We start from the raw sequence: 24,593 nt of genomic DNA on the forward strand, positions 1-24,593 counted from the left end.
GAGCGGCCGGAGGGGTGGAGGATGCCTTGCGCGCCCCTGAGGTGCCTCGGCGAGCCACCCACGAGGTGTCCATCACCCTGACGCCCATGCTGGGGGGACACATGGAGACAGGCTCTCAGCACCAGTGCCGCAGCCCCGCTCCTTCGGGGTGCCTGGTCCCTAAAAACATCTCCAGCACCAGGAAGCTGCTGGGAATTAACCCCCATGGCAACAGGGGTGGGACACGCTGGTGTCACCCACCGGCCACCTCTCCCTTCCCCAGTGACCAGCAGGCACCAGCACCCTCCCAGCACCCTCCCAAGCAACCAGCCAGCCCCATCCCAGCACATTCCCAGCATCCTCCCAGCAGTGTCCCAGCACCACTGCAGAGGGTACAGTACCTTTGGATTTTCCTAAGGCTGCATGGGCAGAAACACACCATTATTAGTGTAAAAAAAACCCCTAAAACGACAGTGCACAGAGAAAGCCCCGGCGGTGCTTTCTGGAGCCCACCTCACTGTCTGCAGCCCCTCTGAGGTGGCATGGCGGGGGCACACACAGGCTGGGTGTGGGGAACTTTCCACTGGAGCAGAGCCCACAGACCTTGGGGACACCAGGGTACCTGACCCCAGCGTGGCACAGCCCCAGTGCCACATCACAGGCCACCCCACTGCCATCTCCAGCAGGCTGGGGGCAGGCACCAAGCCCTGGGCTCACCTGAGCACCCTCAAGAGCCCAGCACGGAGAGCAGGGGGTCCTCCACTCACCGGGACCACCCAACATCCACCAGCCCACTGCCACCCCCTCCCAGGGTGGTGGCAATGCCACCTCCTGCCTCTCTCCAAACCCTGGCACTGCAAAGACCCTACCCATCCTTCTTGTAGAACTCCAGCATCATGTTGTCCGTGGCCACGCTGAGGGGCCGCCGGGCCTGGTCGTGCTGCCGGCGGTCGGCGTGGTCCATGTCCGGGGAGGGCATGGAGCTGTAGTTGGCATTGTGGTTGACGTGCATGGGGCTGCCGTAGTTGCCTGTCACGTTGAACTCGATGTCTGGGGAGGGGGAAAGGAGAGGGGGGACACGCTGGGTTGTGTGTCCTCAGTGAGGGGTGGAGATGGGGGAGTATTACAGAATCCCAGAATCATCTGGGTTGGAAAAGCCCTTGAAGCTCCTCCAGTCCAACCATGACCCTCACCCTGACCGTTCCCAACTCCACCAGATCCCTCAGCGCTGGCTCAGCCCGACTCTTCAACCCCTCCAGGGATGGGGACTCCCCCCCTGCCCTGGGCAGCCCATTCCAACGCCCAACAGCCCCTTCTGCACAGAAATCCTTCCTCAGAGCCAGCCTGACCCTGCCCTGGGCAGCTTGAGGCCATTCCCTCTGGGCCTGGCGCTGGGGCCTTGGCTCCAGAGACTCATCCCCCCTCTCTGCCCCCTCCTGGCAGGGAGTTGCAGAGGGCCAGGAGGTCTCCCCTCAGCCTCCTCTTCTCCAGACTGAACCCCCCCAGTTCCCTCAGCCGGTCCCCAGCAGACCTGTGCTCCAGACTGGTACCACAGGAATGCCGGGGGGTTCTCAGAGTGGCTGGGTTGGGCTCAGAGTCTTGCCAGATCTCTGCCTGAGCCCCAAGCAGAGGGGGATGGCAAAAATAAGTACAGGCGCTCAGCCCCTGCTCCCCAGGGAGGGCTGGGAGATCCCACAAAGCCCATCGCACCCCTCTAGGGCACAGCCTACCTCCAGGGAAGAACCAGTCGGCGTGCTGGATGAGCGGCTCGATGATGCCCACGATCTGCAGCGAGACAGTCGTCATCATCTCTGTCATGTTCCTGCAAGGGGGAGGGCAGCAGCTCAGCAACCCCACCACAGCCCAGCCTTATTCTCAGGGGGATCCTGGCCCTTGGACCCTCCTCACCCCCATCCCCAGCATCCCTCTGGCACACTCACTCTCCACCTGGCTACCTTACCCATCCGCCTGTGGCCAGAGGAGGTTAGGCCCCAGCACGATGGCCACATTGCTCGGTGTCATTTTATTCGTGTCCTGGTACTCGGTCAGCTTGGCCAAGAATTTAATCAGGTACCTGGAGAGCAGAGCCAAGCCGTGTCGCTGTATCAGGATCACACCCTCCTCTCCAGCCCCTCCCCGGGTCCCACCAGCCCCGGGCTCACCTGATGTTGTTGTAGTTGGCTTTGGGCAGCTTCTCACAGGCGCTCCAGAGAGCCTGCAGCCGCTTCTCCTGCTCTGGGATGCTGCGGAGAGGTGGGTGAGAGGCTCAGCCCCTGTCCCCAACCTGAGGCCCTTGGGGACCCTGCGAGACCCTCGGGCTACCACCAACATTATGTAAGTAAATTAACCCCAAGTAATCCATCCAAAATGAGAAGGAAACCTTTCGGTGGCAGACCGCTGGTTCTCTCCCCACTCCTCCACAGAGTCCCTGAGGTTCGTGTTTCAGGGATGTGTTTGCTTTGGAACAGGACATTACTACAAACAGCTCCCCAAAACAACAGCCCACTCCCCCCCATGCCACCCCCAGGGACTGTCCCCTCCATTGAGCCACCACTGTGTCCCTGCCGTGCTCCAGCACTCCCAGGGCAGATGGGGGATGTGGTCAGACCAATATTGAGGCACCACTGAGGTGGTTCCCACCCCAAAAGGAGATGCTCCTTCTCCCACCTCCCTCTGCCTAACATCCCCATACCCCAAACATCTCCCACGGCGGAGCAGACATGATGGTGCCACCTCAGCTGGCCCAGTCCTGCTGGGCTTGGGGGTTCCATGGTGCAGAGCACCCCAGAAAAGCAGGTGAGAGCTCCCCTGGCCAGCTGTCCCCTGGGGTTTACACACCCGTCCAGAAATGACACCAGCGCCCAGCACCCAAGGGCTTGCTGGAAGGTGCTGGGAGAGCTCAGCCACCTTGGCCAGGGTGCTCTGGGGACATAAGGGTCAGGGGACACCAGGGCCACCCTCACTGCCGGGACCCACCATGCTCAAGGAACATCACAGGAACCCTCCCAGCTCTCAGATATCCCAAATGGATGTAAGCCATGTCAGAAATAACTCATGGCCCCCAAATCATCCATAAGAGCCCAAGATGCCACCATTCATGTCACAGAGGAATGAGGGGGACACTCCAGACTCACTTGGAGGCCTGGATCCACTCCTCGTACAGCTCGAACGTCATCAAAGGCTCCGGCAGCTCTCGCAGGTAGGACTTGAGGGCTCCTGCAGCACACAAGGGACACAGGGCTCGGCACTGCGGGTGGCACCAGCTAATGGGCACCAAGTGGTTTTGCTCCTCAGCATTTTGACTCTTATCCCTCCCGGCCTTCCCACATCACATCCCAAAGCACCCGCTAGTTTCCCTGGCTTGGGGGAGCCCATAGCATCCCCTGACCCCAGCAACCACCTTGCCACCTCCACCCAGTCTCTCTTAGCAGCCCCCCGATTCCCTCCACTCTTCTTGCCTCCACGCAGCATTCTCAGCTCTTCATCCCACGTTTTTGCCCAGGACATTTGCAGCTCCTCACACTGGGAAGAGGTTCCCATTGCAGTCAATAGGAAACCAGGGTCCAATCCTGCACCCATCGGAGAGACCAGCCCAGGAGGGGAGCAGCTGACTGGCATTTAAACCCAATTCATGCTTAATACCAGCCCCACGAGTTCAGATCTGTGCTTGGAGAGGGTCTCCACCCTGTTAGAGGTAGAGAAGATGGCAAGCTTGATGATAACACGTGTCAATCTTCTCAACTGCTCCCTGCTCCTGCAGAGCCTCTCCTGGTCAGTGTCACACTCATTAGTGTCACTCTCATTAGTGTCACCAGGGCCCCACTGCTGCCTTGGATTATGATTGCATCCCTGTTTTCTTCAACACCTGTGACCAAAAGCACTGCTCAAGCCCTTGGCCAGGGAGGGGATGTGTGGGTTGGGGTTTGTGCTCCTTGGTGGATGGTAGCTCCTAAACACCCCTAATTTCACCAAGAACTGTATTCCTTCACCTGTATTTGCCCCCCATATATTCTGTCTTTGATGTTAAAAGGCTCTGGGACAGATCACAGAAGGATTGAGGTTGGAAGGGATCTCTGAAGGTCATCTGGCCCAACCCCCTGCTCCAGCAGGACCACCAAAGCTGGCTGCTTGTGACTGTGTCCTGATGGCTTTTGATTATCTCCAAGGATGGAGATACTCCACCACCTCCTTGGGCAACCTGTGACAGTGTTAGGTCATCCCCACAGTGACAAAGTGTCTCCTGATGTTCAGAGGGAACCTCATGTGTTCCACACTGCCTCTGGTCCTGGCACTGGCCACCACTTGAAAGAGATCTGTCTTCTTTGTACCCTCCCTTCAGGTTTTTATATACATTGATGAGATCTTCCTGAGCCATCTCTCCAGGCCCTTCAGCATCTTCACAGCCCTTCACTGGGCTCTCTCTAGTACATCCATGTCTCTTGTGCCCAGGACTGGAAGGATCATCTCCCTTGACCTGCTGGCATCACTCCTCCCAAAGCAGCCCGACACCATTCACATTCAGTGTGCCACAAGGGCCCATTGCTGGCTATTTTGGTGGCCACCAGGACCCCCAGGGTCATCTCTTCCAAGCTGCCTTCCAGATGGGTGATCCCCAGCATGTCCTGGTGCCAGGGACTGGACCTGGCACTTCCCCTTGCTGAATGAGGTCTCTCTCAGCCCATTTCTGCAGCCTGTCCGTGTCCCTCAGGACGGCAGCACCTCGGGATGGCATCAGCCACTCCTCCAGCTTGGTGTCACCTGCCAACGTGCTGAGGGTGCACCCTGCCCCATCATCTGGGTCATTAATGAAGACGTTAATCAGGATTGGACCCAGTATCAATCCCTGGACTACACTGCTAGTTACTGGCTGCCAACCAGACTGGTGATCACTGGTGACCACCCTCTGGGTGCCCAGGGATGGTGCCTGGTGGCTGGATGGGCTGTCCCACATACCGCCAACCCCCCACCCTGAGGCAGCCTCTACCTGCGATGGCGTGTGGGTCAGCCGAGTACTCCTGCACGTCCACCACGCAGCAGTCCAGGGCGGCCTTGAGCTTCTTCAGCTTGGAGGCTGAGGGAGCCACTCGGAAGAGACCCTTGGCAGAGGACACGGGAGAGCGTTGGACAAGCTTTGGGGTTGGGGATGTCCCCAAAGCCCCCCCAGTTCCTTCTTCCCACCTTGGAGGTACCCATGTCCCCTTCCATGCTGCCCAACCGAGGGTGGTAGGACACGGGCCCTACCTCCTCCTGCATGCCGCACTCCAGCAGCATCGTCACGCACGCCTCCACGGGGAAGGCGATCTCCCGCCCGCTGACGGCCAGGTGCTCCTCCAAGGGCTTCCCGAAGGAGGGCTTCTCCATCCACGCCTCTGTGACGGGCAGAGGGGGTGAGAGGAGGGGGAGGGCACGGCGGGGACGGTGCCGGATCTGGCATCCCCTCCCCGAAAGGCCCTTGGATCACAGCGTTTCGTCAGCAAAATACTCCGTTTGGGTGTTGCTAAAACAACAGGACCCCGCACCTCTGTCCTGGGCAGCTCGGGAAGTGCTTTTTAAAGATGAAATCCAAACAAAATGTTTTCCAATCATCACACGGGACATTTCAAAGGGGCTGGATAACGTTTTCCGGGGGGAGCAATCACGAGCAAACCTTTGCAATATATTCCCCCTTCTTCCATCACAGTTTGAGGCAGGAATATTTTGTGGGATCGAGAGAAAAAAATAAAATACAAATCACTCCCTGCCTCGCTGCAGCTATGGCAGCACCCCGAGCCCTGCCCCGGGGAATGTGCTGTGACCTCTGTCTCCCAGCCCAGCTCCTCTGGAGGTCGCACAGTGCAAAGCCAAGCCCCAAGACCCCCCCTTGGCGCTGGGTTCCCACCCCTGGTGCTGTGCCTGATGGGGATATTCAGGCAGGTTTCACCTGCTCCCTGTGAAGCGGGCCGGATCCTGCCCCCTGTGACCGAGCGGGATGGAGATGCCCTCCCCAGCTTCGGGCAGGCGGGATGCAGCGGGGGCGAGCCCAGAGAGGATGCTGAGCCACAAACCCAGCACCACGCTGTGCCGCGGGGTCACGCCGCAGCCGGCTCATCGCCGCAGCAAAGCCCCATGTGGCTCCGGAGTGAGGCAGAGCCCTCGGTGTCGCATGCAGGAGCGGGACAGACCCCACGGGCACTTACCCTGCTGGGCTTTAATTTGAGGCAGGACATTCTGCAAAAGCGCTAAGGATTTCCGATGGTACTCTGCCTGCACCTCGATCAGCTGGGGGGGAGAGACAGCACCGGCTGTCACCCCTATGGCCGGGGACAGGGACCAAGGAGTCCCGTGGGGATGGGTGGCACTTACGGTTTGAAAATAGTTTGCATAGTCTACTTCTTTGGCCACAAAATTGTACATGTCAGCCGAGAGCTGGTCCTGCAGAGAGCAGAGAATTAATTGCCGTCCCACTCGTGCTGCCCTGATGCCACTGTGATGTTCCTTTTGGAGGCCACCAGGAGGGACCAGTTGGGTCACACCAGGAGCCAACATGCCACGTGGCATGTTGCAGAACCCGTTTGAGATGTGCTTGGGATGTTGAATATACAGCAGCACCAGCGGGGTTTGCTTTCTGCTGCTGTGCAAATGGCTCCACGCTTGCCTCCGCCTCTCCTTCCAGAGCCCACAATTATCCAGCGCTTTGCAATGAGCTCTCTGGAAGTCACTTGGAAGCAACCTGTCAGCCAAAGGCTGCACATCCCAGAGGGCCGCAGGGCACAAATTAAACCCCAAGTTTGCTCGTCCCAGCACCTTGTTGCATTGCTCCTCACATGCAAGTGGCTCATTAACCACAGGGCTAATTGCTGCTCAGCTGCTGGGGGTGGCATCCAAGCACTCGGTGCAGACCAGGCTGACGGGGCATCGGGTGCTTCTTGCTCTGAATTGCAACAAGCCCTTTGGCACCAGGACACATGTTTCTGTCCTCACACAAAACAGACTCTGCCAGTCCCCAAATTGCTCCTTTCTGAGAATCCCTTTGGATAACTCAACTGGAGGAGAACCAGCAGGTTTTTAAAACACTGTGGGCATGTCCCAGCTGCAACACCCATCATCCGTACGGTGAATATACTGGGGTAAGCTCCTGGCCTAGCTGGTTTGCTGAGAATTGCTGGGCACGTGGGGCTGCGATGCTCTGAGATGGGGGGACAGAGCATGAGTTTGAGGCTGAATTTTAAAGGCTACACAGATTCTGGTTGTGGGCCTGGAAAAAACCACCAGGATTTAAGACATGCACCCAGCTCCATCTCCTGCCCAAAACCTGTCCAAAACCTATAGCACAAGGTTCACCCAGCCCTTTGCATTTTCTGCCCCAGAGGAATATAAAAGCCACACAAAATTGCCTGTGGGTTTCACCACTGAATGCCACAGCCTGTGATGAAGGTGCTGGCAGCAGCGTCCCCCCTCGCTCAGACACTTTTCCCACCCAACACAACCAGCTGGGTGGCTTGTGCTCCCGTGGGATGGCGGGGGGTGGCATGGCCGGGTGGCACACGGGGGCTCAGCACTTCCCGCGGGTCTCTGTGCCAGGGGTGGGTGTGCTCGGTGCTGAGCTCGCCGGCTCCTGCTGGGACAGGTGCCCTGGGAAGGGAATGCTTTCTGCCTCCAAAGGGACATGGAGGATGGGGACAGAGGAACCAGTGACACCCTGCTTGGCTGGTGAGCATCGCCCACTGCCACCAGGCTGCGTCTGGGCAGGGGACCAGCTGAAGGAGTGTTCATCCCGGGCAATGGGGTAAGGAAGGGGTGAAGAACAGGGTAAGAGGAGAGGCTGCAGGTTTTCCGCTGTGCTCAGGACACCAAGATCCCCACACTCAGCAAGAAGCGATCCCCCCCGGCACCCCGGGTACCCTGCAAATCTCCACTCTGTTGGCCGCCTCCTCCATCTCCTCCCTGAGAGCATCGGCTTTGGCGCCCGAGGGCTGCAGGTTGCTGGCCAAACCCGAGGACTTTGCAGACTGCTGCCACCTGCACAGAGAGGGCAGAGCTGTCACGGCGAGGGATGGGGACCCGTGCAGAGCAGTGGCTGGATCCCAGCAGACTTGGAGGGCTGCCCAGGGACCCCCCTCAGCCAAGCCCACCATAGTCCCCAGGCTGAGCACTACAGAGATGGTCCCAACCCCAGCTGGAATGCCGAATCCACTCCCAACCCAAAACATCCCCAGTCCCCACAACCCGCTGCATGCACTGGGCTCTAATTATACAATTATTTTCAGCAGGAGAACAAGCCCCACCCAGGCAGGAGGAGAGAGGAAGGTGATGGGCGAGCCTGGACATGATGCTGGGAAGTACAGACGCCTCCCAGACCTCTACCCAGGGCATGCTGTCATGTGAGGGGCTTGGCCAGCCCAACGGCTCCAGGAAAAACCCAAAGCACAGTGTCTGGGACACAGGATGATCCCAAGGGTCATCCCAGCTCCACCCCAGCACTACTCTAGAGCAGCAGGAGCACTAGGCTCTTTGCTATCATGTAAGAACTCACCAAGATAGGGAAAAGAGGAAAATTAAAGACTTGTGCCAGAAAAAAATACTCTTTTCTGCAGAGGGCAAGCGAGGAAAAGGGATCTACGGTTCTGCAGACAAAAGCAGAAATGTTGGCTCATTGCAGAGCTTGACTTAAAGGTGAACAGTGACATGACTGAAACTTACTGTCCCAGGGTAGCTGTGGTACCCGGGCTCCAGGACATGCCCTCCCCAGCACTACCCATCGCTTGGGAATTTTTATTTTTTATAGAACAGCTTTGAAGCGGTTTCCTACCGTGTCCTGGAGGAGTCCATGTCCAGCACGAGCTTCGCCAAGTGCTTCCTCTGCTTTTGGATATTTGGGATTTCAACCTGCAGCAGCACATGGAAATGGGAGAAGATAAACACCTGTGGAGAGGTGTCAGGGCAGGTCATACCTGACTGCGACTGGTGCAAGCTGGGTGGATAAGGGTGCAGCTCCTTATTTTAACATCACTAGGGAAGATGGCACAGCTCGTCCCTCCTCTGTGTCCCCACCCGGGCTGTGCCACCCCCCGCCAGCCCTGACTGCAGAACCCACATCCCTGAAAGGAGCATCCTTGGGTGAATCAAAGCTTCCTGCAGTGGGGAGCTGGGTGAAGGCAGGAAAAGGGCTTTTGGGGATGGCAGTGCAAAGCCTCCCACACACAGGCACTGTTTGCAGAGGGATTTAGTAACGGTTGAAAGCCCTGAACACCAGCAGTGTGATAAAGCTTTTGTTTCTGCTGGGGAAGATAAACCCAGAACCAAGCCGAGGACAATTTGCTTGATGTAAAAGCAGGGAAAAAAGCATTGGGAAAAACTGAAAAAGAAAGATGGCAGCAAGGGGAAAAAGGAGGGGGAAAAAATTCCCAAACAATGGTGTGTGTTTGGAGCTTGGAAAAATGGGTCAGAAATAAGAGTGTTAATGCCTCTGCCTTCAGGGAAGGCAGAAAAGAGCAAGAGCAGGGAGAGCGGGCGAAGGAGCCCAGCAGGACCGCTGCCCCAGCAGCCAGCCCAGCTGAACGTGCAAATGCTGCCTGTCATTTAAAGCAATTAGCAGAAGTCTCAGAGGGGGAAGGTCTCTCACAGGGGTCAGGAACCAAATATGCAGCAAAACCCTGCTTTTCCCTGGCTTGTTTTGGATGTGAGTCCCCAGCACAGTGACACCCCGACCCAGCGAAGTCCCCGCCGGCGCTCACCTCAGCCAGCACGAAGAGGGGCTCGATGACATCCCTCTCCACCTGCAGCTCGAAGTGGATGAGCTCCTGAGCCAGCTTGTCCTCCGCCTCCCCGCACAGCCGCAGCATCTTTCTGCAAGGGCACGGCAGGGCTGGGCACCGCGGGCGCTGGGGGGGCGATGGGCAGCCACCCTGCGCCCCAAACCCCTGGAGGGGACAGCCCCTCCTTGGCAGATGGCTGGAGGGAGGGCAGCAGCCTGGGGACCGCGGCCACCCCAGGCGTTAGGAAAATCTCATTCCTTAACTATTGGACCAATTATAGTCTGAAACTGTATGGATTTTCTTAAGAGAGAGAGAGAGAGATATGATAGATAGATAGATAGATAGATAGATAGATAGATAGATAGATAGATAGATAGATAGATAGATAGATAGAAAGAAATATATAGTTTACACTGTATACTGTATGACTAAAGGACTCCAGCTCATCACAAGGAGGAGAAGAATAAAGGAAAGCCCTGGACAACTGAGATCACACGAACACCCCAGCCCGTCCAACACCCCGTTATCCAGCATCACAGATAAGGGACGGCTGCAGTTACAGCAGCCTCCTGGCATCCCAGCAGCCCCTGGCACGGCAGAGCGCCGGGGGGAGACCCAGGGCCCCCTTACCCCAGCAGGGAGTCGTCGCCCAGCACAGCCGATCCCTCCATCAAGCACTGGGCCAGCGTCGTCAGCGGCAGCTTCTTCTGCAAAGAGAGGGCTGCGTTTCCCACTCCGCCACCCCGCCGCTGCCGCCGCCCCTCAGAGCCCTGCCAAAGCCTCACCGAGCGCTTGTCGGCGTCCACGCCTTGCTGGCCCTGCAGACATGCCGTCAGCTTCTTGTGGGTGCTGTGGGAGACCTGCTTCACCAGCTCCAGGCGCTTCTCCACCTGCGGATGCAGTGGGGCCCATCACCGGGGTATCTGGCCTGATCCCGCACCCGCTGTCCAGCCACATAAGGGACTTCTTGCTTTTCAATCAAGTGGTTTTTAATTGCTGCTGCATTGGATGCGACAGCCCCAGAGCCCAACCCCTTCCCAGGACAGGGATGATTTAAGCAGAAGATTTCACCAGGCTGAGGCTGCCCCATCGCACCCCTGAGCAAGGCTGAGGGCTGGATCCAGACCAACCTCCAAAGCCCCTGTGTCCCCAGGCAAGGGCAGGAGGTGTCTGTCCCCAGCTGTCCCCAGCTGAGCCCTGCCACAAACCAAACTGCCCAGTACTCTAACCTGGGGCTGAAAATTACCTTATTTACCTCTGCATTGATTAAATCAAGCAATTCATCCCAAACCTCAGAAGATGAGTCATTAAATGTAAGCAACCAAGATCTGCTGAAAACCAAAGCTGAGAGACGTGAGGAAAACGTGGAAAGCTCAAAATCTTGGGAAATGATCTGGGGAAAAAAAATAATCCTCCCTGGCCGGGAGAAGCAGAACTGCTGAGCCTGCAGTGAGTCCGTGGGGCAGGAGGCATCTCACGGGAGCCTGGCACCCGAACTGAGCTGCCCTCCACCACTACAATATATAGTACTGGTAACATATACTATATATAATAATAACATAAAAATATATTATTTTTATATATTAAAAAAAAAAAATCTCCATGATGCTTGGCTGAGGCCTCTGCCATCCCTGCACCAGACATGCTCCTTGCAACACATATACAGACATGTGTGGAGAGATATATATATATATATATATATAAATTCTCTCTATAAAAATAACATACATTTAATATATATAAAAATGATCATGTATATGTTGCAAGAAAGGGGTAAGACATTCAGAAGGGCACATATGTGAATGCACACCCACCTAGATGAGCCAAACTGGAGGCAATTAGGTAAATGCAAGGAAGGGTTTGGACTCCCCCCAGCCCTGGAGACAGGCCCCCTCAAACATGACTGACTCTTCAGGAGATACCCAGACAAGGCTGCACCGACCACCATCCCCACTGAATTATCTCCAAAAGGTGTAAAAACCCCCTGAGCAGCGTTGCTGAAGCCAGGTCTGCCCTTGAGAGTGCCGGCACAGATGTACCTAGTGCCGGGATGTCACCGGAGGCTGTAAGAGCAGGGTCTGCCTCCCAGTTCCAAGGGGCCATGGGGACCTCAGAGCTTGCAAGGAGAAACACCAAAAATTAAAATAGAAAGAAAAAAAGTTTCATTATTGATGCTCCCCCTAGCTGCTGGTGGCAGGGAGCACTCAGCTCCCCTCCACTCCATCCTACCAGGACTGCCCATCCCCAACAGCGGGGCACATCACCCCTCGCCCTGCCCATCCCTGCCCTCAGCACTGGTGCTGAAGAAAGGACAAAAAACCCAAATCCCGAAGTCTGAAGACTGACTCGGAAGGGTGCAAACTGTGAGGGCAGCACCGCCCAACAGCAAACCAAACTACCAACCCCCCAGGAACCCATGCGGTGCCGGCACAACCAAAGCCCAACCTCACTCCCCCTGCACAGGCCGGGCTGGTCCCAGCCACGATGGGAACGGCTGCTAAATCCCCAGTAAAGCAGCAAAACGGCTGCTACATCCCCGGTAAAGCAGCAAGAAGCCATGGGAGGGATTAACCAAGGCAGGCGGCTGGGACGTTTGCAAATGCCTTCATTTCACTCTCTTCCAGCGTGGTTTCACCTTACCCCTTTAGCAATGGCCAACCCGAACCCTGCTCATGTTTTGGGCTAACACACAGCTCTGGACAAAGCCTGATATGTGCAGGAAGCAGTGGCACTAGGTCCAAGCGAGAGCAACACACAGGCAGGACACAGTGGCCAGAAAGAGCTAAAGGTCACTGTCACCTGCTGGGCGCTGCCTCCTGTCACCAGCAGCCCTGCACAGTGCTTCTCTGGCTGCTTCTGCAGAATCCACTACCTGACAGCAATGGCACCGACCAAACTGACAAGCAGGAAGGTGTAAATACATCAAACAAGTTTTGAAGTGGCCCCAACAGCACCTGGACTGGCTGATGCCAGGGAATGCCCACGCTGTGATGGAGGAGGAGCTGGGCAGCTGGTTTAGAATCCCAGAATCATCTCGGTTGGAGAAGACCCTGAAGCTCCTCCAGCCCAACCATGACCCTCACCCTGACCGTTCCCAACTCCACCAGATCCCTCAGCACTGGGTCAACCCGACTCTTCAACCCCTCCAGGGATGGGGACTCCCCCCCTGCTCTGGGCAGCCCATTCCAACACCCAACAGCCCCTTCTGCACAGAAATCCTTCCTCAGAGCCAGCCTGACCCTGCCCTGGGCAGCTTGAGGCCATTCCCTCGGGGCCTGGCGCTGAGGCCTTGGCTCCAGAGACTCATCCCCCCTCTCTGCCCCCTCCTGTCAGGGAGTTGCAGAGGGCCAGGAGGTCTCCCCTCAGCCTCCTCTTCTCCAGACTGAACCCCCCCAGTTCCCCCAGCCGCTCCCCAGCAGACCTGTGCTCCAGACCCTGCCCCAGCTCCGTTGCCCTTCTCTGGACACGCTCGAGTCATTCAATGGCCTTTTTGGGGTGAGGGGCCCAAAACTGAACCCAGGAATCGAGGTGCAGCCTCCCCAGTGCCGAGCACAGGGCTCAGATCCCTTCCCTGTCCCTGCTGGCCACGCTAGTGCTGACACAAGCCAGGATGCCATTGGCCTTCTTGGCCCCCTGGGCACACTGCTGGCTCCTGTTCAGCCGGCTGTCAGTCACCCCCCCAGGTCCCTCTCTGACTGGCAGCTCTCCAGCCACTCCTCCCCAAGCCCCTAGTGCTGCTGGGGGTTGTTGTGGGGGTTGTGTGTTTTGCTCATCAGTGCCCGAGTTACGAGTGATGATTTAGAGAATGTGTGAGTTAGAAACCTGTTAATTCAGTGATGGATTTGTGAATTCACGTCTCTTTGCTGTCACTTCCTCAGCCACCTCCCTCCCTGGGGTGTGCAAGAAGCAAAAAGCACCAAGATTCTTCCCAGAGGCCGTGACCCCAGCATCACAGCCGATGCTCCAGGAGGTTTTTGGCTCAGGCTGTTTTGCTGAAGTTGTTCGATCCATCAGCTTTGGGGAAAGCCTATCCCATCAGCTCTGGGGACCGTCCCCTGCTGTCACATGTCCCATCCCCAGGGCAGGTTTTGCAGCAGAGACGGGAGACACAGGCACCCGCAATCCGGCCAGGCCGTATCAGGTTGCCATCCTGGCAGAGACAGGACTGGATCCGATTCCAGCTGACCTGAAAATTGGGCTGGGAAAGGCCTGGGAAGGCGTGTGGGAGGGAGCCAATGCTGCTTCCCACGCTCCCAACCCCTTCTCCTCTTCCCAGCCCATCTCATGGCTGCGGGGCACCATGGCACCGACCGGTGTGGAGCTGCTGCTGCATCCAGCACCCATGGGTGCATGCCTGGGCACCCATGGGCATGCTGGGTGCAGGTCAGGCCAGCTGCAGAGGACCTCACCTGCAGGAGATCTTCACTCAAAACCTCCGTCTTCTCAGCCCTGAAAGACAAGGAAGAACATAAAGCGTTGGCGAAGGGTCTGGCACACACAGCTGCACCCTGCGGTCCTGGGCATGGCTGAAAGTGCTTTTCCATCAGGATGCAGCTGGTGATTTAAGGCTCTCTGGTCCCACCAGACATCGCCTCATCTCCTAAATAAGCAAAGGATGGAGCATCTTCATGGTTCACTGTAAGCGTGCCATGTCCCACATCAATTTAGGGTCCTTTCCTCATCTCCCCCTTATTTTTCCGTTATCCCCAGCAGAACAGGGGTGCTAGATTCCCAGGCAGATGCAGGCAGGGCCGTGCAGGGAGGCGGCGTGTCGACGCACAAAGGCAGCTCCCCGGGCCGTGCAGGGCTCTGGCACACCCTCAGCACCGCGGATTCCAAGGACACAACCCGTCCGCACCACTGAGCCTCTTTGGTCTGACGCAGCCAACTGTATCTGTGGTGGCAGCTTCTGCCCGGGGCTTCGCTGTAACCCTCCCCGCTGCACGTTGGAGCTGGATTTACCGCTCCAGAGCTCGTGTCTTCCGCTGTCTTTGCTAGCGAGGAGTGCTGGGGTGCAGAAAGAGACAGAACCCCTCTGCAAGACCGTCCCTGGCCACACACAGACCCGCAGCATCCCTGCCCGTGACACCCCCGCAGCTGTTCCTTGCCAGATCTGCTCAGGCTTATTTGAATGATCACACTCTGGATCATTTATTCATTTTATTAAGAGTTTTTTCCAACTTTAGTGCATCATCTTTCTTTGAAAAATGACCTCTGTCAAGATGCATTTAGGCAGAGTTGTGATTTAGCCAATTAGTCCCTGAAGGTTTGTTAACAAACAACAAAAGCTTGGTGCTCTCATTCTTCTTAAGAAAACACCTTTATTGCCTAAGCCCTGGTTGCTTTCTGCTATCCAAGCTGGTTTCGTAGCTTTGAGAGACAGAGTGAAGTATTGAAAAACTGGAAATGAGGAATAAGCTCCAGCAAAAGAAGGTTCAAAGAGTGAGCCTGGCACGGCAGCAGTGCCTGCCAGGGCAGGGCTTAGTCTATGGGCTCATCTGCAAATACATCATGTCCAAAAACTTAAAAAATGTAAATTAACTGCATTAAATCCGGTTTGTGTATGAAATCTATCCCAGTGTCCGATTTAAGTTGGTTTGAAAAAAGGAAAAAAAACCCAAATTATTTAATTTTTTTTAAAGACTAGATTTAAATGAATGCATATCTTCTGTATGAAACAAGCGATGCGCTGGCTGCCTGGGAGCAAGGGCTGCTCTGGTCCTCCCCCTCTTCTGCAAATAACCTTCAATATAATTTATGTACAGGGTTGGAAATGCCGCAGAATTAGCACAAACAGGGAAGAAAGCAGCAAATATCCATCGTCCCCACTTCCCTGCACCCGCTCGGGCTATATTTAGCATCCCAAAGGAGAAGGAGGTGGCAGGGATGCGGGCGAGCATCACGCACCCACGTGAGGCACCAGCAGTGCACACCCCTGCCTCTCACACTGCACCCCAGAAATCATTTCCAAACTTCAAAAAAAGGCCGGGGAGAAATAAGTCCTGCCTGTCCTTGCACCACTGGGAAAACGCTCCACAAAAAGTGATGTTTTTAGTGTATTTTTTCCTCTTCCAGCTGTGCTGCTGGTGGATTTTGCGTACCCCACAGTCCCGTGCTGGCAGGTCTCTCTCCCAGCAGCGACAAACCAACACGTGCTGCACTTTGATGTGCATTCAGGAAGCAGAAAATGATGTTTCAGTCAGGGTAACAAAAATCTGGCCTCGTTCTGCTATTAAGTATATCCTCAGCGTGAGAAACCTCAGTGGCTTTAACAGAGAGCATCCCCCAGCCACAGTGCCGGCACAGACACCCGCGCCAGCCCTGCCACTTCCCAGGATGCTTAAGCAGGTTGGGGAGCCTGCCAGCAATTAATTTGGCTTTAGAAAGGGAGGGAAAAAAAGCTGCAGCATTTTATGGATAGGAATAAGCAAAGTGGCTGTTGGAGCTGCTTGACGCAGCTGGCCTAGGCTGTGGCAGAGCAATGGGCACGCCGCGGGAGCATGGGGTTCCCCACCTGGTTTTGGCATCGGTGGGAGCTGGGATGCTTTCTCCTCCCCTCCAGACTGCGATGGGGATGGGGGTCTCTGCGTGGCCTCGGAGACATGCTGCAGCCACTCGTGGTGGCACAGGCACGTGGCAGGGCTGTGGCGGTGGGAGCCAGGTACCATGTCCTGCCAGAACCCAGCGCCAGCATCCAGAGCTGCTCCCGCGCCTCATCTGGCAGAACGGGGCCCCAGAAGCCACCATGGGGCGATTTTGCAAAGCCAAAGCAGGAGAGAAGTGTCCTGTCTTAGGGTACCTGGACCCTATGGGTGAGGCCACCAGCAGCCACGTAGGAGAGCCTGGCCCCGCACAGGTACTGGGGCAGCAACGCAGCTGCAGCTCCATCAAAGCAGTTCAGCAGCTGCAGGAGGGACAGACCCTGCTCCTGCACACACGCACAGTCCTGCTAACAACACGGCTCTGATGTCCTGTCACCCCGCCTGAAGCTCCTTATTAATATTCCAGAATGCACCAGAAATATACAAGTGATTCCCCTTGTCTGTCCTGCCAGCAGCACTCCAGAACCTGCAAATAATATCCAGGGCAGCAAGAAGCAAGCGGCTCCTCCAAACCCACAGAAAGCCCTGCCCAAGCCGCTCCATGTGGCCATTTTACATGTAAAGGCTAAAAAATAACATCATCCCGCTCCCCTGACACTGCAATTGCATTACAGCTCCACGCTGCTAATGCCACTGGGAAAAATCCCATTATATCTGTTATGTTTCTAAAGTCTCAGCCTAAAGTTAATACGGTTTTACAGGAGCTTATATGGTTTTGTGAGCCATCCTGCAAACCTGCCACAACCAATGCTCGGCGGCAAACTGCAGGCACACGTCCTGCCTGTCTGTGCTGGAGACCCTCCTGCACACCCTGGGCTCCCTCCTGCCTGGGGGGTATTTTTTGGGTGCTGAGCCCTTGCCAGCACTCAGAGTTGCTCAAGCAGACCCTGGTGCCCCAGTATCATCTCCCTGGTACCCAGGAATTTCCCCAGGGCACCCAGAGCAATGGAAAAACACTATCCTGCTGCCTTTTCTGGGAACGGGATGGCAGCATCTCTCTGAGGACCTTGGCAAAGCATCTTCAGCAGGCTCAGCCCTGAGCATTTCTGCCCAACCCTTCCTTTTCAACAAACCTTTCTGGTTTCTTCTCCCTCCCCACATCATGCTCCAGTCAGCATCCCACTTGAGGATGTGTGTGGGTTCCCGGGCCTCCCCTCTGGCCTTGGCTTCCCATCCCCGGGGAGAACTGCCCGTCGGTTCCCCCAGGAGTCAGGAGCCCCAGCTACCGGATTGCTCTCAAGTGCTTAGTTCAGACCACGTGGAACTTTGGACCCCAAAACACAAAGGTGTTTTGAAAACTGCAGCCCTACAGAAATCCATTAGCAGCACCAAGAGGAACAAGTTTGGATGTGACCACTGCTGGGAAGCGTGTCTGGCTCCAGCAGAGATGCTCTCCCTGATCCAGCCTGGCATCTTGCTCCCATCCAAGGAATCCCCCAGCCCTTCCTGACATGCCCCAGTCCATCCCCAGCATGCCCCCAGTCCATTCCCAGCATCCCTCAGTTCCTCCCCAGCATCCCCCAGCCCTTCCTCACATGTCCCAGTCCATCCCCAATATCCCCCCAGCCCATCCCCAGCATCATCCAGCACCTTCTGCCATCCCCCAGCCCCTCCCAGCACCCCCAGTCCACCCTAGCACCCCTCCTTGCCCCATTGCTGCCCCCGTATAAGCAGCCAGAGATGTAGAGCTCAGCCTCTGCCATAGCAGTGACAGGGACCCCGGGATCTGCTCCCTGCCTGTGCTGCTCCAGCCGTGCTCAGGAGGCAGCTGAGCTCCTGCCAGCACAAACCTGTGTCCCTCCCCAGTCACCTCTTCTTCCTCGTGCCTTGGCAGGGTTCAGGACCCATCTGTGCTCACCCCATAACCCCAGACCCATGAACAACGCTCAAGGGTCTGACACATGGAGCAGAGCCCTGGGAAGGGGCTATCTGGTGGCTGGAGCATCCCATGGCCCAACCATCAGAGCAGGCAACTGGTGGCACTAGAAAAAACAGTTTAAGCCAGTATCAGCTTTGGAAGTCTTTTCAACAGTTAATTTTCACGTGGGTATTTCCATCCTTGTGTCTCACAAGGCAGATGCAGCCAGGGCCCCTGTGCTGGGACACGACCTCTCCCAGGGAACTGGAGATGGTGGTTTTCGCTTGATTGCTGTTGATTCTTGCTCATGCAAGGTGGCCTCAGCAAACAACAGCACCCAAATTGGGGTGCAGGGACCCCCGCCAGTTTCCCTGGCTGGTCTCTAGTCCCCCAAAACTTCATGTCTTGCAAATTACACGCATCCTGCAGGAGCAATCTTTGGAGAGGCAGCCAGGATTACCGGTGTTCATCACTTGCTTTCATCTTTCCTTTAGGCAAATAAAAGCCCACTCCTCCCCTTCCCCTCCAGATTTTCACCCAGAGCTGTTTTTCTCAGCACAAATCCAGGCAATCCTCAGCCTCAGTCAGCACCCAGACACCCGCGTCCCTGCAAACAGCTGGGAGAAAAGGGACAATTAATATGGAGAGTAAAAAGCAAACAAGAGGGGAATGCAGCTACGATTTGGTCAGGTGTTCACTTCTGCAAAATATACTTGCTGCCAGCAGAAATCAACACCAATCAAGCCAATTAAGTTGATTTCCAAATAAATACTACATGAGCTTCCAGTGCCTTGACCCGGGGAGCTACAGCAAAGCTGGTGCTTCCCTCGAGCATCTCCTGATGCCAGACATCTCCATCTGGCTGGACCATCCACCACCAGCACCCACTCCCTGTCCCCGCCACTGTCCCCCTCCAATGCACCCAAAACAAGGAGCCCCCATCCTTGGATTTGACCCTGAACCAGCAAAACTCAAAGCAGGATGGGGATTTCGCAGGACTCTCTCTCTGAACAGGAAAACCATCACGCCCAGCCGGCGGGCAGCGCCTCAGGCGGCGCGGGGACAGGCAGGAGCCAGGATGCATGTCCGGAGGCAGCGCATGTCCACGATGCCCCGAGGACCCCCTTGCTCACACCTCCTGCCAAAACACCCGTCTCACCCCATCCCTGGTTGCCCCCTTGCTACAGTATGCCTGTAAATATTTCATCACTGTTTAATTACTGATAACAGCCAGTTCCCCTCATTTCTGTTTGTTCTGGCTTAAAAATAGCCTCATGGCTGAGCGCAGGCTCACGAGGGAGGCACGAAAACCCAGCCAAGGCCATCCCATGCCGGCAGCGGTAACTCCCATATCTGGGCCTGCCCTGCCATCCCATGTGGCCTCGGGGACAGTGCCCGGCTCCATCCCAGTCCTGCCTGCATCTCCCTCTGGTGACGCAGCACATGCCTGGGGGCTGGCACTCACCAGAAAATTCAAGGTGCCGGAGCCCTCCCAGCTCAGAGGTGAGGTTGTCAAGGTGAGGTTCAACCATGCAACTTAGATAAGGTGCTGAGCATCCATCACTTGTGCTGGAGGGAGGAGAAAGCCCCTTGGGTCTCATCCAGGCAACCCCTGGAGGTGCTGGGTATCGTGGTCCAGGCTGGCTGCTGGCCCAAGGACCGCCCCGTCCCCAGCTTCTGCCGCTGTCTGAGCTCTCCTCACCACTCTGCATCCCCGGGGAATCGCAGCCCGACGGCTTGTCACTAGCATCCGGCCAAGGCCAAACAGAGCTGCGGATTTTTCCTGGTGCCTTTTTAGCAGGCGAGAAGCGAAACATCAAATATTTATATCCTCAAATCGCTGCTCACATCCCCCAGGGAGACGACTCCGAGGCACAATATCCAGCCAGACACAGTGAGACGGCCCTGCCAGTGCCTCCTCCAGCGCAGCCCGGGCTCATCCTGCCCTGCCAGGTGACCCACAGTGACAGTCCCCATGTCCCAAACCTGTGGCTAAGGGCTGCGATGCCCACCCTGCAGGCACAGTGCCAGGGCTTAACTCACAGCAGCTCGACAGCCTTCAGCTAAGCCAAGCTGGAAAAGCAGGGTGAAATGAGCAGGGAAGGCTGGTCCAGCTTTCCTCCATCCTTCTGCCCATCGCTGGGAAAACCAAAGGAATCAAAGCAAAACGGGGGATGGATTTTAAAGGCAGAAAAGCCTCTTTTCCTCATTTCCTGACCCTCTCCCAGCTGTGAGCTCTCTGCAACAGCATCCCTTAGGCACGGGGTGCATGGGGCCCTTTGCTCCTCGCTCCCAGCTCATCCCCGGCAGAGGAACCTCTGGGGCCGCATCCTGACCACGCTTGGGTCCTGATTTGAGAATCATGGAGAAGCCCCTGCAAAGCGCAGGGCCCTGAGACTGCTGGCCGCAGGGATGAAACCTTCAGCCCGCTCCATGAATATTTCAGTTTGTCAGCGCTGCCGCCTTGCGAGAACGATAAAAATATCCCCAGGGCTGCGGGGATGCTGCCGGCACCATCCGAGGGGCGCGGCACCGCTCGGCAAAGCCAAAAAGCCCGGGGGGTGGAGATGTCGGCTGATGGCGAGCCACTGGCACCCCAAAATGCAGACATGGAGCCCAGTTATTTAAAGCGTGTTGTTCTTCCCTGAAAATCCCATCAGAAAAATCCCAGGTGATGCTTTTATTCCTCTGTCCTTATTTTGTACAAGCAGAATAAAATGTCCTTATTTCATGGAGAATATTCTTGCTGCACAGAGAATAAACCCTCAGTGTTTCAAGGCTTTATTTTACATGCAGACGTCCTGGTGCTTGGAAAAGCATCTGCCCTGAGAGCCACCAAAGCCATGTCCGGCCCAAAACACCACCGCTGTCCCCCAGGATGGGGGATACATCTTGGGATGCTCAGAAAGGACTAGGAGGAAAAATCCAACGCCCCTAAGCTGACACCATCCCCCCCGGTGCCCCCCCCATCACCTGCCGTGCCATTCGGGAACACCACCACGCTATTCTGCACGCGGCTGCAAGCGTCTACTTCATTCCCGATGAAAAAAAACCATATTGAGCCAATTCTGGAAAATTCACAGGGCTGTTTCGGCCCCCGGAGTGAGTGCTGTGGCACGCTTGTGCCCATCATCCTGTGACCTCAAGGTGAGGGTGAGAGCTCTTGCCGGCTTGGCCACTGATGGAAAGGGTAAATAAATAGAAATAAAAAATAGAAGTGTTTTGCAGAGACCATCTTCAAAATGTTTTACAGCCACTCACTGATTTCTCTTCCCTTTTTCCACCCCTTGGAGATAAATATTATGGCCCCTTACAGACTGGGCACAGCAATTCTCCCAAAGGTACCAAGTGCAGGTCTGGGCTGGGACGAGCATCCCCAGTTCCTTCTATCTAGTGAACTGACCTCAACAGAATAGAATGGAATGGAATGGAATGGAATAGAATAGAATAGAATAGAATAGAATAGAATAGAATAGAATAGAATAGAATAGAATAGAATAGAATAGAATAGAATAGAATAGAATAGAATAGAATAGAATAGAATAGAATAGAATAGATGTGCTCAGGAGCGTGGTCTGCTCTGGGTGGCCCGTCACACTCCCAGACCGGGCATCCCAGTGCTGGTGGGTGCTGCTGCTCTCCCCAGGGCCCAGGAGTCCCCACTCGCCCCCAGTGTCCCACGTGGAGCAGCAAGGGAACACGGCAGCACCCGGGAGACAGAGTTGGAGGCCAGATTTGGAAAGGTAAGGAAAGGTACTCAGCACCTTCAGCAGACCCTGACCTGATCCTGCCCCTAACCTTGACCATAACGCTAATCCTGCCCCTAACCCTTACGCAGACTTTGACACTAACCTTAAGCCAAACTCTAACACTGATCCTGCCTTGACTCTGACCCTTCCCTCATTCCTAACCCTGATTCTGATCCTTATCCTGATCCTAACCTTGACCCTAACACTAATCCTGACCTTGACACTAACCTCAACCCTGACTAACCCTGCCACCACTCCTGCTCCTGACCCTAACCCTGACTCTCAGCCTAACCTTAGCCCTAACCCTGACCCCGATCCTGACCCTAATCTTGACCCCATTCCTAACATTAACCCTGACCCTGACCCGGCCCAGCCCTCCCACCGTGCAGGGGAGCCCCGTCCCTCGTCCCTCGGCTGCAGTTGGCCACACGCTCCCCCCGCACGAGTGCCAGCTGCGGCCACCTCACAGGGGCAGGGTCCTACCTGCTTGTCCCCTGCCAGGGTACTTCTGGCAGCTCCTGGCAGACCCACAGATGGGGTTTTCCCTTTGGCTGCCTTTTCTCTTTCCTTTTTTTAAGGAACTTGCACCACCAAAAGCCACCAGAGGCTGGGCCCCCCTGCATTGCATCTCCTTCTGCACACTCGCCGGTGGCTGGGGAGATGTCACTGCAGTCCCCAGTCCTGTGGGACACAGCCCTGGCCCAGCCCCCCGTGTTGGTGGGGGGAGCGCAGGCCCCCCCGCAGCAGCGGGATCTTCTGGGTCAGGTACTGCTGGGAGGAGTGACGCCAGCTGGGTGCCACCGCTGCCACTGCCACATGCAAACTGTCCCCAACACACCCTGTCTCCCCCCGAGGGACAACCTCCACGTGCAGCGCAGACCCCAGCCCCGGGGCAGCATCTGGCCTGGTGGTCCCCAGCCCTGGATGCAGGGGGCTGGCACTGCAGGGTGATGGTGACCCACTGGGGTTGGTGAGGAGCAGGAGGGGACAACCCTCAGACCCCAGAGGGTTACAGTGAATGTACCCTGGCAAGCCTCTCCCAGGGGAGAGAAAACACCAGGTTTCTATTATTATTCCTTATTTCCACTTATTATTCCTTATTTCCACTCATTATTCCTTATTGACATTTATTATTCCTCATTTCCATTAATTATTCCTTATTTCCATGTATTATTCCTTATTTCCATTCATTATTCCCTATTTCCTTTTATTATTCTCTATTCCCATCTATTATTCCCTATTTCCATCTATTTTTCCCTGTTTCCAGCTAGCTGAAGAGGCTCTGAGCAGTGGGCAAGAGGAATAAAACACCAGCCCACACTTGAGATGGGGACCAACAGAGCTGGGCAGAGGAAGAGGACAGTCCCAGCCATCCCATCCCAGCGCTGAGCAAAGAGGGGGCCACGCACGCCCCGGTTAAACCCAGCCTAAAGAGCCTGGCAGCGCAGGCAGCTCTGCAAGCAGCAGACGTGCCGGGATACCGATGGAGCCCGCCAGCTGCCCGTCACGAGCCGGCGTGGCAGCCAGCCCCTAAGAGGATTAGGGGTTTAGCAGCTCCAAACCCCGCGGCCACCGGCCCCGCGGCCCAGGCTGCCAGGCGGGTGCTGCGGGGAGCCCGGCATGGCCTCGCGCTCCCAGGGGATGCGGGAAGAAGGATGCTCGCCTTGTCGGCGGCACCATTTTGAAGGCAGGCGTGGGTGCGGTGCCCGGCTCACGTCTCCCATGCGGTGGTGGCAGGACCTGGGGACACCCCTCCCCGGCAGCCCCCCAGCTGCGGGTGGGAGACGTGTCAAACCTCCTCGGTGCCTCCAGAGAGCAAACCTGGCCCAGCAGAGATGTGAGGAGAAAATCACACGCTCTGTCCCCAAAACAGCCTCTTCCTGCCGCTTCCTCAAGGCAGGCAAGCGCTCCCACACTGCATTCCCTGTCCCACGTTCCCGTGTTCCCACACTGCGCTCCCACAACACATCCCTGGACTGTGCTCCTGCTCCGTGCTCCCACGCCGTGTTCCCACACCGTGCTCCCGCACCACCTTCCCGCACTCTTTCTGCGCCACCTTCCCGCGTTACGCTCTTGCCGCGCGCTCCCGCACCGCGCTCCCACACCTCGCACCTGCATCAGATTCCCGTGCTGTGCTCCCACACCAGATTCTGGTACCACGCTCCCTCACCACCTTCCCACACCGTGTTCTTGCGCCAGGGTCCTGCCGCCGTGCTCCCGCACTGCCGCACGCTCCTCCTGCACCGCTTGCTCCTGGCCCGTCTTCCCACATGGTGCTCCTGTACCATGTTCCCACGCCAGATTCCCGCAGCACGCTCCCACACCGTGTCCCCACACCGCATTCTTGCCCCGTGCTCCCGCACCGCTGCCGCCGCAGCAGGATGGGGCCCTGCTGCCAGCCCAGCCCCATGCCCGTACGCTGGGGCTGCACAGCAGCACTGGGGCCGAGGCAGGAGCCGTCGCCACCAGCCACCTCTGAGGACCCAGAGCTGGCGGGGCGTCCCCCATCGCCACAGGGGACATGGTGAGGGGCGAGCAGGATGCCAGCCGAAGTCCAAGCCCTCAGCTCCGGGAGGGGGTACTGAGCCCCACGCCCCAGCCGTGCCAGTGCCCCAGCACCGCACTGAGAAGGAAAAATAAATAAATTCCTCTCAACCCCCCCCCCCCCCCC

At 56.6% G+C, this 24,593-nt stretch overlaps 1 protein-coding gene across 1 annotated transcript; it reads right to left on the bottom strand.

The window, feature by feature from the left end:
• Window positions 1–4: 4 nt before the first annotated feature.
• On the bottom strand, window positions 5–19,513 carry ARHGAP44 (Rho GTPase activating protein 44; the record flags this gene model as incomplete). Its single annotated transcript, XM_026861261.1, has 18 exons — window positions 19,395–19,513; window positions 14,123–14,162; window positions 10,499–10,603; window positions 10,344–10,420; window positions 9,693–9,804; window positions 8,768–8,844; window positions 7,860–7,977; window positions 6,322–6,390; window positions 6,156–6,237; window positions 5,221–5,348; window positions 4,964–5,075; window positions 3,114–3,195; window positions 2,142–2,222; window positions 1,940–2,053; window positions 1,710–1,801; window positions 849–1,029; window positions 381–398; window positions 5–89 (listed from the first exon to the last, which is right to left on the bottom strand). Coding segments are annotated over exons 1-18 (1,677 nt in total), but the record flags the coding sequence as incomplete, so codon positions are not given.
• Between the last annotated feature and the right edge of the window lie 5,080 nt (window positions 19,514–24,593).

This window comes from Athene cunicularia, assembly GCF_003259725.1.
Source record: "Athene cunicularia isolate RWA chromosome 18 unlocalized genomic scaffold, athCun1 chr18_part1, whole genome shotgun sequence".
Classification (NCBI taxonomy): domain Eukaryota; kingdom Metazoa; phylum Chordata; class Aves; order Strigiformes; family Strigidae; genus Athene; species Athene cunicularia.